General features: G+C 46.9%; 1 protein-coding gene across 1 annotated transcript in view; it reads left to right on the top strand.

Annotated features, from left to right (window-relative positions):
* PLOD3 (procollagen-lysine,2-oxoglutarate 5-dioxygenase 3) overlaps window positions 1-13,123 on the top strand; it is a 69,391-nt gene that overhangs the window by 19,010 nt on the left and 37,258 nt on the right. The window contains exons 2-5 of the mRNA XM_070954762.1: window positions 7,916-8,007; window positions 9,121-9,257; window positions 10,351-10,514; window positions 11,174-11,286. Of these exons, the coding sequence (XP_070810863.1) occupies window positions 7,916-8,007; window positions 9,121-9,257; window positions 10,351-10,514; window positions 11,174-11,286 (506 nt within the window). The remainder of the gene's footprint in view (window positions 1-7,915; window positions 8,008-9,120; window positions 9,258-10,350; window positions 10,515-11,173; window positions 11,287-13,123) is intronic.

Raw genomic sequence — 13,123 nt, 5'->3', positions numbered from 1 at the left:
AGTTACAACAGTTCATTTCGTGACTGTTCGAAGTTATGGCACCGAAAAAAGTGACTTGTGACCGTTTTTCCCCACTGAACGACCATTGCAGGATCCTCGTGGTCGTATGATCAAAATTCAGATGTTTGGCAATTGACTCATATTTATGACGGTGACACACCGGGGTGTGTGTCATGTGATCGTCTTGGCGGCCTTCTGACGAGCAAAATCAAGGAGGAAGCCAGATTCACTTAACAGCCGTGTTACTCACTTAACAACGGCAGCGATTCGTTTAACAACTGCGGCAAGAAAGGTCGTAAAACGGAGCGAAACTCGCTTAACAAATGTCTCGCTTAGCGACGGAAATTCTGGGATCAATTGTGGCCGTAAGCCGAGGACTGCTTCTAAATGCATTGTGCCAATACATAAAATTGGCCTAATTGGGAACAGGAATCAAGCCGTACACATTGTCAACAAGTGTACCACTTGTGGCTTTTGCAGACCACAAAAGGACTTGGAATTTCCCTGTGGATTTTCCACCTTTCCAGCTTTCTGGAAATCTGTGCCCATCTGCTCAGAGACGAGCCACGTTGGCATTAAAACCTTGGCAGAATGCAGGAAAGTCTCTGGGCCTTAGCTTCTGATGGGCCCTTCTACAGCTCTAGGCTGTTAGATGTTAACCTTGGATTGCAATATTTAAATATCTGGGCAATGTCCTCCAAGAAAATGGATAAATAATACAAAGTTCCAGTGCTTTTTTTTTTTTTTTTTTAAGACAAAAAAAATCACTCGCCTTCCACTCAGAAGGTTGAGAGTTCAATCTCAACAGTTCTGTTAACTGATTAACAGAACTGGAAGGGACCTTGTAGGTCATCTAGTCCAACCTCCTGCCCAAGCAGGAGACCCTACATCCAGGATGGCGAACTTATGGCACGCGAGCGTTGCCCTAGCTCAGCTCCAGTGCACATGCGTGCGCCGGCCAGCTGATTTTCGGGCCTTCTGGGCCCACCGGAAGTCAGAAAATGAGCCGTTTCCAGTCCCCAGAGGGCCTCCAGGGTGTGGGGGAGGCCATTTTCACCCTCCCCAGGCTCCAAGAAAGCCTCTGGAGCTTGCAGAGGGCGAAAAATGGGCCTACTGGGCCCACCGTGCCATCGTGTGCCAAAAGTGGAGGTTGCACAGGGAGGGGGGGTCGCACATGCATGTGCGGCGGGTGTGGCGCATTGAATTATGGGTGTAGGCACACGTGTGTGAGACCCCCCCTGCGCTCCCCCCGCTTTTGGCATGTGATGGCAAAAAGATTAGCCATCCCTGCCCTACATCATTTCTGACAGATGGCAGTCCAGTCTCTCTTTGAAAGCTTCCAGTGATGAGGTAGCGGTAGCATTTATGTGCAACTGTCAGATTCGATGCCAAATTTATGATTTTAACATGGGTTTTATCTGTTACTTATTATTTTATACTAGAATATTTCCAGAGTGTTTTTAACATGTTCTGATCCTTAACTGTTTCTCGTCTGGGGAGCAAAGAAAAAATATCTGCTGCAAACTCCATATAGGCGTCAGGAAGGGCATCCGGCCAGTAAATGCTGAGCTCTATCCAGTCGCGCCGATTTTACCTCGAATTAAGGGATTAGAGCAGGGCCGGGGTGGGTTCTACTTACCTTTACTACCGGTTCGCAATGGGAGCGTGCGCGTTTCTGTGCATGCGCAGATCGTCCATTATGACATCCGGGTGGGTGGGCGGAGCCTCCCGCCGCTTTTACTACCGGTTCGCAAGAACCGGACCGAACCAGGAGCAACCCACCACTGGATTAGAGGATTGTAAAAAGGGAGTTGTCACTCTAAAGAATCAATAAATGTTGCTTACAGGGCAGAAAGGAGGGACAGAGTTGAGGATGATGATGAAAAAATATTTGAGCCTAGGTAGTCCTCAGGTTGCAACCACAATCGACACCAGAATTTCTGTTGCTAAGCAAGGCAATTAAGTGGTTCACCCCTTTTTGCCACGGTTGTTAAGGAAATCACTGCCGTTGTTAAGTGAATCACGTGGTCGTTCAGTGAATCTATCTTCCCCCTTTGATTTTGTTTATTGGAAGCCAGCTGGGAATGTCACCAATGGGGATCACATGACCCTATGGTCCTGCAACCATCCTAAATATGTGCCAGTTGCCCAGTTGCCCGATTTTGACCCCATGACTATGGGGATGCCACTATGATAGTTGTAAGTGCGAGGACCAGTCGTAAGTTGCTTTTTTCAGTGCCGTTGTAACTTTGAGTGAACACTAAACAAATGGTGGAGGACTGCCTGTTCTCGACATATAAATGATAATAACGGGGTTTAAGGACGGTGGTAAGGAAGAGGGGTTTATTTAGTTTGGGCCTAGCACAGGGGTGTCAAACTCCATTTCATTGAGGGCTGCATCAGGGTTGTGTGTGACACTGGAGGGCTGGGAGTGGGCGTGGCCATGGTGGACGTGGTCAGCTCAACATCACTCGTGTCGGAGAATGGGAGGCCCCTGTGATGGCCAAGTGCTAAGGCAGGACTTCCCTGATACCCTCCCTCACTTTCATTATAATCTTCCTTCCTTCCTTCCTGTTGTGGCCTGTACGCAGCCTGTGCAGCTAGTAGCTGATTCAGACAGTGAGGAGGCTGGTGTGGTGCTGTGCCAGCAGCCTGTGCAGCTGGCACTCGAGTCGGACAATGAGGAGGCTGGAGAAGATGTGGTGCCAGAGGTGGGGATTCAGCCAGGGCCTTCAGAACCTCCAGAAGCTCCCTTAAGTGAAGAGGACGAAGAGGAGGAGCCTCTTCTCGATGCACGGGTGCGCAGAGCTGCCAAAAGGCAGGAGTGGCTCCTCAGGAGGAGGTCTCGAGAATAGGGTTTGGGGCTAATTGGCCATTCCCTTAGTCTATTTAAGGAGGAACGCCGACTGAAGCAATTTGCAGGGAACAACTTCATTCACATACCTTCGTGTCTTGTCTTGCTTATCTTATCAGCTTCCTGCAAATTGCTTCTGGGCATTCTGTCAACCATAGTAAGCTTTCAGTTATTATTCTTTGAATACTTGGTGGCTGTTAATGCAATTAATTAACAGCCATTGTTGTAAAAGACTGATTTATTTAGTAAACCAAGGTTTGAACGGACTTTGTGTGTGCTGCGTTCTTTGGGATCCGTAGCTGGGGCAGAACACTTCCTTCCTTCCTTCCTCTCTCCTTCTCTTCTCTTCTCTTCTCTTCTCTTCTCTTCTCTTCTCTTCTCTTCTCTTCTCTTCTCTTCTCTTCTCTTCTCTTCTCCCTTCCCTTCCCTTCCCTTCCCTTCCCTCTTCATTCTCCTTTCTACTTCCTTCTCCTCTTTTCTTCTTTTTTCCTTCCTTGCTCTCTTTCCTTCTTTTTGTCTTTCCTCTTTCCCTTTCTCCTTTCCTGTCCCTTCTTGCATCCTCAAATGCCAAAGGGGAAAGATTTCTCCTTTTGTTTTGTTTTTAGTTTGTTTTGATAGCCCTGCGCCAGCGAAAACAGAGCTCAGGGAGGAGGGGGGGTCCTTCGCTACTTCCAGGGCGGCCCAGCGGGCCAGATCTAAGCACCCCATGGCCTGGATCCGAGCCTTTGAGTTTGACACCCCTGGTCTAGCACAACCGTTCTCACCTGGCGTTCTCTGGTAAGCTAGGATCCCAATGAGTGATTGTGATTGGGGAAAAAAAATAAACTTTTCTTTCCCCCTTAAAAAAGAATTACAGATTATGTAAAAGCGGACACTCACACTGGTGGGAGTTTTTTGCATGCCGCTGCTAAGCTGCCAACCTGGTACATTGTTGTTATTGTAAATTACATAAGAGGTAGATTGTGAAGATGGACAGTGAACTGCATTGTGCGAAGGGCTTGTACTTTTCGCATTGTGGATATGTGATACCCTGCGACCTGAACATAATTTGAAAGGTTGCCTCTGGGGCAAAAAAAGGTTGATAAAACAAATACCCGTCATATGAAATTATTATAATCCGTCAGCCAAAGGGGTCTATGCGAATCCAGTTCGTTGTTTATTCAATACTGTAAAATACTGGACCTATCATATATTGTATATATCAGTGATGGCTAATCTTTTTGCCATCGTGTGCCTGGAGCGCGGGGGGTGGGTGGGTGAGTCACATGCACATGTGTCCACACACATAATTCTATATGCCCCACCACTGTGCATGCGTGCGTGACCCCCTCCTCCCGCTCCTGGCACACGATGGCATGGTGAGCCCGGTAGGCCCGTTTTTCTCTCTCCCCAGGCTCCAGAGTCTTCTAGGAGCCTGGGGAGGGGGAAAACGGCCTCGGGGTGGGGGGGGTGGGGAAGGCCATATTCACCCTCCTCCCCAAGCTCCTAGAAAGGCTCTGGAGCCTGGGGAAGAGCAAAAAAACAGGCCTTCCAGTCCCACTGGAAGTTGACAAACCGACCGTTTCCAGTCTCCAGTGGGCCTCCGGGGGGGGGGGAGGCCGTTTTCGCCCTCCCCAAGCTCCTAGAAAGGCTCTGGAGCCTGGGGAGAGAGAGAAACAGGCCTTCTCCAGCACCTCCCGAGGCCCTCTGGAGGCAGGAAAGAGCCTGTTTCCCTACTTCCAATGGGCCCAGAAGGCCCAAAAATCAGCACGCACTGGAGCTGAACTCGTGTGCCCACCAATATGGCTACGCATGCCACAGGTTTGCCATCACGGGTATATTTGGAGAAAAAAACAGTTAACAAGTTAAACAACAGTAAAGTGTGGACCACACATTTCTTTTTTCTTTTTTTCTTTTTTTCTTTTATTTTATTCCAAGGATTAAAATACAAAATCCAAAGGAAAAAGAATTGAACAAAAACAAAACTAGATAAGAACATTACATCATCATCATCATCATCATCATCATCATCATCATCATCTTTTAACGACCCCATAATCCCTTGCGGGGTGGAGTCTGGGCAACTGAATGGAGCTAGCGGAGTGTTTAATGGCCGGATGCCCTCCCTGTTGCTAATGCGGAGTTTTGTTCAGTAGATATATTCTCATTGTGCCCAGAGAGAGAAATATCTACCTCTACCTAGGATCGAACTCACAGCCTCCTGATTGTGAGGTGAGAGCTCCACCTCTTAAGCCATCGTACCATTCTAGATAAGAACATTACATAAAGTGAATTAAAAGGACAAAAACAACCCAAAAACACATACAATCTTCCCTGGCTGAATATTGACAAACATAACGCAGCAATAATAACTCTTCCCCCCGCCTTGCAAAAGAGGCCCAAAATTTATAAACTTCTACATTTATTTGCAACCCAATTTGACCTGCCAGACATTGTATATATGAAGAAATAATAGGCAACAGGTTAAACAACAGCAAGATTCTGGCCTGGTGGCTCAGCAGACTGATAGCATTGTGATTAACACCAGCTGTCTGTAATTACTGTAAGTTAGAATCTCACCAGGCTCAAGGTTGACTCAGCCTTCCATCCTTTCTAAGGTAGGTAAATTGAGGACCCAGTTTGTGGGGGCAATAAGCTGACTTTGTATAAATATACAAAAGTATGAAGGCTATTGCTTAATGCATTGTAAGCCGCCCTGAGTCTCCAGAGAAGGGCGGCATATAAATCAAATTAAAAAAAAAAAAGATTCGGACCACATATTTTGTTCAAACCTAGGCTTCCTGAGACAGTAAAAAGCACACAATTAGTCCCCAAAACCCTCTTTTTATTTCAACGGCTGTGAATTCTGTTCATTCACAGCCCGTAATGAGTCACAAATAGTTTGTAAAGAGTCCGACAGAAGTCTGCCACAGTCCTTCGGTATAAGGCTGATAAGCACTCGCCTTTATCTCCCTTGGCACGCTGCCAAAGACCTAATTGGCAATTAGCTTTCCAAGGCAATATGGAGTCAAAATGGAGCTTCAGAATTTAAACCGACCAGAATGAACAAAGTTGCTTCCTGCAAAGGCTCATGTCCCTTTGCTCCCCCTTTATGTCTTTTGGGAGGGGCCAATCATCTCCAAGCCTTACTCCCAAGTCGCCCCTTTTGTCTTAATTGTTCTTGCCTTCTGGCAGCTCTGCGCATGTGATCACTGGGAACAGGCTCCCCCTATTCCTCTGCCTCGCTGAAGACAGACTCTGGAGGTTCCAGAGTCAGCATATAACTCCCAGATGGCCCTGACCCCATCTCTGCCTGCAACGTAGAGCCCTCGTCCGAGCCTTCCCCAGAGTCCAGAACTTGCCCATAGTCCTCCCCAGCGTCCTCATTGTCCGACTCTGCTGCCAGCTCCGCAGGCTGCTGGTGCACCCCCCCCCCCACATTTCTTACAAATGGCTCAAAGCTTAGACCAGTGTTTCTCCATTTTAGGAACTTTTAAGATGGGTGGACTTCCCCAGCCAACCAGGTTTGAGAAACACTGGTTTAGCGTGTAAACCTCCTTAATCCCTTCCCTTTTTATATGCCTACCAACAATGCTGGGAACTAATTAGATCATCCCAGAGGCGAATGTCCACTCGTAATCTAAATGGTTGTAAAAATGTGCACCATATGTGTTCTGCTTCATGAGAAGAAGTGCTGTTGGAAGAAATATCCATCTGGTTCAGTTCCAAGCCGGGAGAAAGGCACTGGAGACAAAATGGAGGCTGGAGGCTGATTGAAAAGGTGGCGTAATGATGAAGCAGAACCACATGGGTTTGTGGTTCTGGTGCAGCTGACCACATGGAGTTGAGAGTGAGGGGTTTTTATACCTTCTCTTGGGCTCTTTGCACTTGAGCTTCCTGTTCCTGTGCAAGAACATGTATTCTATTGGCTGTTGCCAGACTCCCATAGGGCCATGTAGGGGATCATAGCTGGCTCTATAGGCAAAGAACAAATCCTAAGTGTTTGTCTGAGCTCCTAGGTTGGTTGAGGTTTGCTGGGGAGGGGGTGCAACTGAGATGATGCAATCAAGGGGCTTGTGTTCTGAAAGGGTGTTGGGCAATTCCTATTAAGGCTTAATGTCTTTGTCCTTGTTTGGATCCTGAGCGAGGGTATTTGTTGATGAATAGAGCTATCTATCTTTATCTCTTAAGTGCTGATATCTGCTGTGGACTATTAAGGAGGGTGGGGGCTGCTTTCTGTCTCTTAAGAGCATGTTTCTCCCTTTCTCATCCAAGGAAACGTAATATCCTGCCTTTTTAACATTTCTCAAAATATTTCATTCTTCTAGGAGAGGGGTGGGTGCTAACTTTCTACACAGCAGTGGTCATAAGTGTGAAAAACGGCCATAAGTCATTCCTCCCCCCCCCCCAGGCACGCCCTTGTAACTTCAAACGGTCAATGGTTGTAAATCAAAGATTATCTGTATCCCTTTCTGCAAACTCAGTGTACCTGAACTCAGCGCGGCTTTTGGAAGGAAAAATACGGGACGTTAGGTGAATCTGAGCCCAGAGATGGAAGAATCTGCCTCACGAGGTTGAAAGGAAAAAGAGCACTTTTGAATTTCTCCGGTTCACGTTGAGTTCAACTTCAGCCTTTTCAAGTAATTTAAATCTTCAGATAGGGAGAGAAAGCAATTAAACAATTTCCTTTAGCTTCCTGCCCATTAAATAGTGAAGAATTTGAAATATTCGGGGAATTTTTCTAAACCTGCCCTCCTGGGCTTGATAGAAGAAGAGATGAATAGATCCAGAGATGGTATTCAGCCAGTTTGTACCAGTTCGGGGAAACTGGTAGCGGCGACCTGCCAGGATGTAATGCCATCCTATTTAGCCATGTTTTCGAGGCCGGGCACATGCATGGAAGTTGCGCGCACAAGCAAAGCGCATGTGCGGAAGCAAGCGTGCACGCACGGGGCGGACAAGTGGTAAGAATATGTGGAACCCACCGCTGGATAGATTGAAAAACAATGCTTTGATTTCCCTCTCTTGTTTTCTCATTTTGAATTCCCTTGTCTAATTCCTCCATTGCCCTGCGTTTTGCAGGGAAGCTCTTGGTTCTGACTGCTGCCACGGAGACAACAGAGGGCTACCGGCGCTTTTTACGAACCACAAAATATTTCAACTACACCGTCAAGGTGTGTACTTTCTATATTATTGGGGGGGGGAGAGAAGGGAGGGGGTGGGAACATAGCCAACCAGAAGGGTTAATCTGAGCTCTGCTTTTGCTGCCATTTTGCAATATGTAGGATAGCTTTTGGAGAACAGGCAGGGGTGGGTTTCAAAAATTTTAGCAAGGGGTTCTCTGCCTGGTTGTTGGGTGGGCCTGGCCTAGTCAGCTTTCTGCACCACAGTGGGGGGTGCGTTTTTGCCCTCCCCGGGCTCCGGAGGCTTTGCTTGAACCTCTGGGAGGGCAAAAACGGCCTCCCCAGGCTCCGGAGGCCCTCTGGAAGCTGGAAACAAGTCCGTTTCTGGCCTTCCCGAACTTCCGGTAGGCCCGGTTTTTGCCCTTCCAGAGCCTCCGTGTGCTCCCTGCGCTTATCTGCATCCAAAACGGGCCACGTGGGGACTCCTGGGAGGGGCGGGACAGGGTGGGCAGGGCCAGCCAGGAGTGGGATTTGGGGGTTTTCCGAACTGCACAGAATCTTAGCTAAAGGATCTCCCGAACCCCTGCGAACCCTCAGCAGCCCACCCCTGAGAACAGGTCAAAGAAAGCTAACCTAAGGATCCACAGTGTCTGAGAATTCTGGGAGGTGTAGTCCTAAAACATCCGGGCCCACCTCAAAGCACAGAATGGTTGGTAGATGAGTGGAACATTCAGCATTTTAGGAAAAACCGTTGTGTAACCTGTCATGTCCCTGGGCAGGAGCATCTGAATTTCAAACTGGAAGAGCAAGATTTTTTTTAAAAAAAATTAAATGCTGTCTAACAGAATTGGGACCTCGGAGGTCCTCTAGTCTAACTTCTTGCTCAAGATCCTATACTATTTCAGACAAAGGGTTATCCAGTCCCTTAAAAATATCCAGTGTTGGGAGCACCCACAATTTCTGAAGGCAATTTGTTCCCTTACTTAATTGTTTTAATTGTCAGGAAATTTCTCCTTAGTTCTAGGTTGGTTTTCTCCTTGTTTAGTTTCCATCCATTGCTTCTTCTTCGGCCTTCAAGTGCTTTGGAGAATAGGTTGACTCCCTCTTTCCTTGTGGCAGCCCCTCCCTCATCTGTCTCAACAGTTGTCTTAATGTTTCTCCAAGACTTTAGGGCTCGGTGAAGATTGGAAAGGAGGTGATGTTGCCCGGACGGTCGGCGGAGGTCAGAAGGTCCGATGGCTGAAGGCTGAAATGAAGAAATATGCAAATGAAGAGGATCTTATTGTCTTGTTTGTGGACAGGTAAGGCTGATCAATCTCGGGCTGGATCCATAAGAGGTGCATGTGCGAAGTGAAGTTCTCCTGTTGGCCAAATCTGGCTCTAGGTTCTGCCTCGCAACCGAAGATCATTTAAAAGCAATTTCAATTACTCTAATAAAAAGGGGTCACCCTGTGAAAAAGGGGAACCTGTAAACATGGCTTTACTTTTATAGGAAGCACAATAAAGAACCTCAAAGTAAAAGTTGATTGTGTCAGGGTAATGATTTAAGAGCTGACCAGTTGCTACAATGATGTAATACTAGGAATGAGTCAGCAAGGTTTTTGGGCTGATATCACTTTAAGAGCCTGTAATAAGAAGAGGACCTGTTGGGGCGTATCTCTCCGTGTGTGCTTTCCTGCTGTAATTGCTGTTTGTTTGAGGTCTGACTAAAGTACATGTATGTATATATTCTTTGTAGATATAACCACTATTTAAATACAAACCTCTGTTTACTGTGTTTGCCCTTGAGTTGTCTCACATAGTCATGCTGTACGCACTCTGACAGATTGGTTTAGAATTAACCATCTCCCTAGTTACAACACTAGAATTAAAGCATCCAATATTGTGTGAGCATAGCCATAGAAAAGAGCATTATATTTTGAATAAAAGTATAAAAGAAACGTTTGCAAAGGGAAAACATCAGAATGGGTATGGGTAAGACACAGTCTCAGCGCTTCCCAAGGTTGGGCTTGAATATTTGCTTTGCTCACGGAGGCTCAAAAACAGCTGAAAATAAAACTTTTATCTACAACGTATTGAATGCTGTCTTGCCAGTCCTGGTTTCTAAGAGAGAGGCTTTTCTTGAAGGTTACGGCTTATTGTGGCAAATTAGTAGCAATACATCCAAAAAAGTAAATTCAAAACACAAGAAAACCCATGTTGGAGCAGTACTACAAAAACCATATTGCAGCTAATACAAAGTCCATCCTGTGTGGACCGCAAGCCACAGCCCATACACTGAAGCTGGCCAGAGTGGGTTCTCCATCTGCCTATCCCAACCATTCCCATCGTTTCTAGAGAGGAACCATTATTTCAAGCACTAATTCAGAATGTGCCTTCTCCTTTCCACCCTAGCTATGATGTGATCCTGGCTGGAAGTCCCATTGAACTTCTTTGGAAGTTCCTGCAGTTTAAGAGCAACCTGGTCTTCTCAGCAGAAATTTTCTGCTGGCCGGAGTGGTCCCTGGCTGAAAAGTACCCACCGGTCACCTTTGGAAAGCGCTTCTTAAACTCTGGAGGTAAAGGGCTCGGGGTGCCGTGGGGTGAGGGTGGAATCAGGACAACTCCCAATTCCATGCAAGGAAAGACCCAGTTCTGTGCCAATACGGATGTGGTGGGATTTCAATTCTGTGTGATGACCCGAGGCAAGGCACGGAGGCAACACAGTCAGCTGGTAGTTCAAAACGCCCCTTTATTGCTCCGACTATCCCCCAAAGGCTCCCACGTTTATGGCAAGTCCTGGAGCAAAAAACTCACATACATACACACACACACACACACCTCCAGCAACCTCTAGCTGCAACTACTCCAGCAAAAGGTTGTTAGCACAACGGCTTCAAAGCAAGAAGTCCAGCGGGGCAAGGGAATAAGTCAATGAGTCCAGGAAGCAAAGGAACAAGGCAATGATGTGTATCAATTGTCACGGACAGGATAATCCCCATCTTGATAGATCACAAGTAAGTCTAGATCAGGCGAAATGGCTAAAAAAGCAGCTGATGATTTAGTTAGTCAGCCGGCCGGCAGTTTTGTAAGCTAAATTCCAATCTTCTCCAAACCTATGTTTTATATTTTATAAGCACTTGTTTAAGAGTTTAAAAAATGTTTACAAGTTTCTAGTCCTTAGCGCCACTACCCTGTTACGCAGCACCTAAAAACACCTTGCATTTCTGCTTTCCAGGATTTATTGGCTATGCTCCCGTGATCAACCGCATTGTCCAGCTGTGGAAGTACAAGGATGATGATGATGACCAGCTGTTTTACACACGCGTTTACTTGGATCCTGCCTTGCGTGTGAGTGCTGGCAGAAACTCCCTTTGTGGCTTTTATAGTCACTTCTATACAGTTAATGTCTGCCTCTGTTAAAAAATATTGGGGCTTCATTCCCCAGTCGCTAAAATGGCTTATGCAATTCTGACATCGCTTCTCCAATGGCGCTGTTCCCATAGAGGCCTTTATTACATCCATGTAGGGCAGGGGTGGGCAACTGTGGCCCTTTTACAACCTGTGGACTTCAACTCCCAGAATTCCTGAGACAGCCAAGCTGTCTCAGGAATTCAGGGAGTTGAAGTCCACAGGTTGTAAAAAGGCCACAGTTGCCAACCCCTGATGTAGGGATGGAGCTGGCTTAAAATAGTCCTGGTCTTGCTTAAAGTTCAGCCAAGCCCGGTCAGTTTCTCTCCTTTTCATCTCTAGCCTCCAGCATATTGAGTAGAAGAGAAAGAGTGGCTGGGGGGGGAAAAGGGCCGCTCTAGGATGGAACTCATTGCCGAAGCAATACAGATCACCCTGCCCACATTTTGGTCAACTGCAGGGGCTGAGCCATGTTTACTTTTGGCTTCCTGGCCAATGTGGAAGAAGAAATTAGTGATGTCATGAAGCCTTGCCAGTAATCTGGTGTATGAGGACTCATGGGATATCCAATTTCTGATAGAGAGGTCGGGAAGGGAACTCAGTTGCTTAGCAACCATTTGAAATTAAGATGGCAGGAATTGGATATCCCATGAATCCTCATACACCAGATTACTGGCAAGGCTTCATGACGTCACTAGCTTCTTCTTTCCCATTGGCCAGGAAGGCAACTGTAAATATGGCTCATCCCCTGCAGTTGACCAGAATGTGGGCAGGGTGATCTGTATTGCTTTGGCAATGAATTCCATCCTAGAGCGGCCCTTTCTCCTCCCAGCCACTCTTTCTCTTCTACTCAATACGTTGGAGGCTAGAGATGAAAAGGTATTAAGTACCAGACCCAGTTCAGAAGTTTCAATGGATGCCTCCTTTCTCCTGCAGTCACATGACCAGATTTTATGCACGTTAGTGGCTGTTTACAAGGCACATGACCATATTTTAACACTGTTTTTTTGGGGGGGGGAATTGCATTTACTTCTAGTTTTTAGCAACATTTGTCTATAACGAACAATTGGCTCACTTAACTACTGCAGGGTTTGCTTAACAACTGCCCCCCCTGCCAAAAAAAGGTTGTAAACGGTTGTATTCAGGCTCCATTACAGTTGTAAATTGAAGACTTTCTGTCTTCCCCAAACTGGTGCTTTTGACCCAGTTAATTTAACGAAGTTTGCCTGAAGTAGTGGCTATCTGTTGGAAGTCAGTTGTGGGAGCAAGACCAACCTCCAAAAAACCAAAATGCATGTCATTTAGTGCAGCGGTCACCAACTGAGAAAATTTTGGTGATCCACAGAAAAATTATTTCCATTTTTTAATATTGCACTAAATCAGGGGTCCTCAAACTACGGCCCCTGGGCCGGATACGTGCAATGAACGTTTGTGTTGCTGCAGAGAGTCTCCCCCTTTGGGATCTTTTTGTGCAGATCGTAGGGGGCAGAAATTCTGCTTCAGCCTCCTGGTGCGGGGCTTTGGGCGAAGGCTGGAGGGAAGTGCTGCTGGTAGCGAAGAGCCGGAGGGCCTTGTTCCAGTGGGACTGCATCATGGCCTGGAATTGACTGACCATCTCAGCCACTTAGCCTCCAGGCGCCGGTACCTGGTCTTGCACTCCTGTGGGTCTTCCCTCTGCTTGGAAAGCCTATGCCCCTAGACCTCAGTGAGGTGCTTCTGCTGAGCCTCCTTCTCGGCCAGATCCAATTTGAACTGAGCCAACTTTTTTGCCAACTCT

Source organism: Pituophis catenifer, unplaced genomic scaffold (genome assembly GCF_029215685.1).
Source record: "Pituophis catenifer annectens isolate HBS135680 unplaced genomic scaffold, rPitCat1.0.hap2 SCAF_15, whole genome shotgun sequence".
NCBI lineage: Eukaryota > Metazoa > Chordata > Lepidosauria > Squamata > Colubridae > Pituophis > Pituophis catenifer.
The sequence above is the reverse complement of the archived record's forward strand: the minus strand, read 5'-3'. Positions and strand labels throughout refer to the sequence as shown.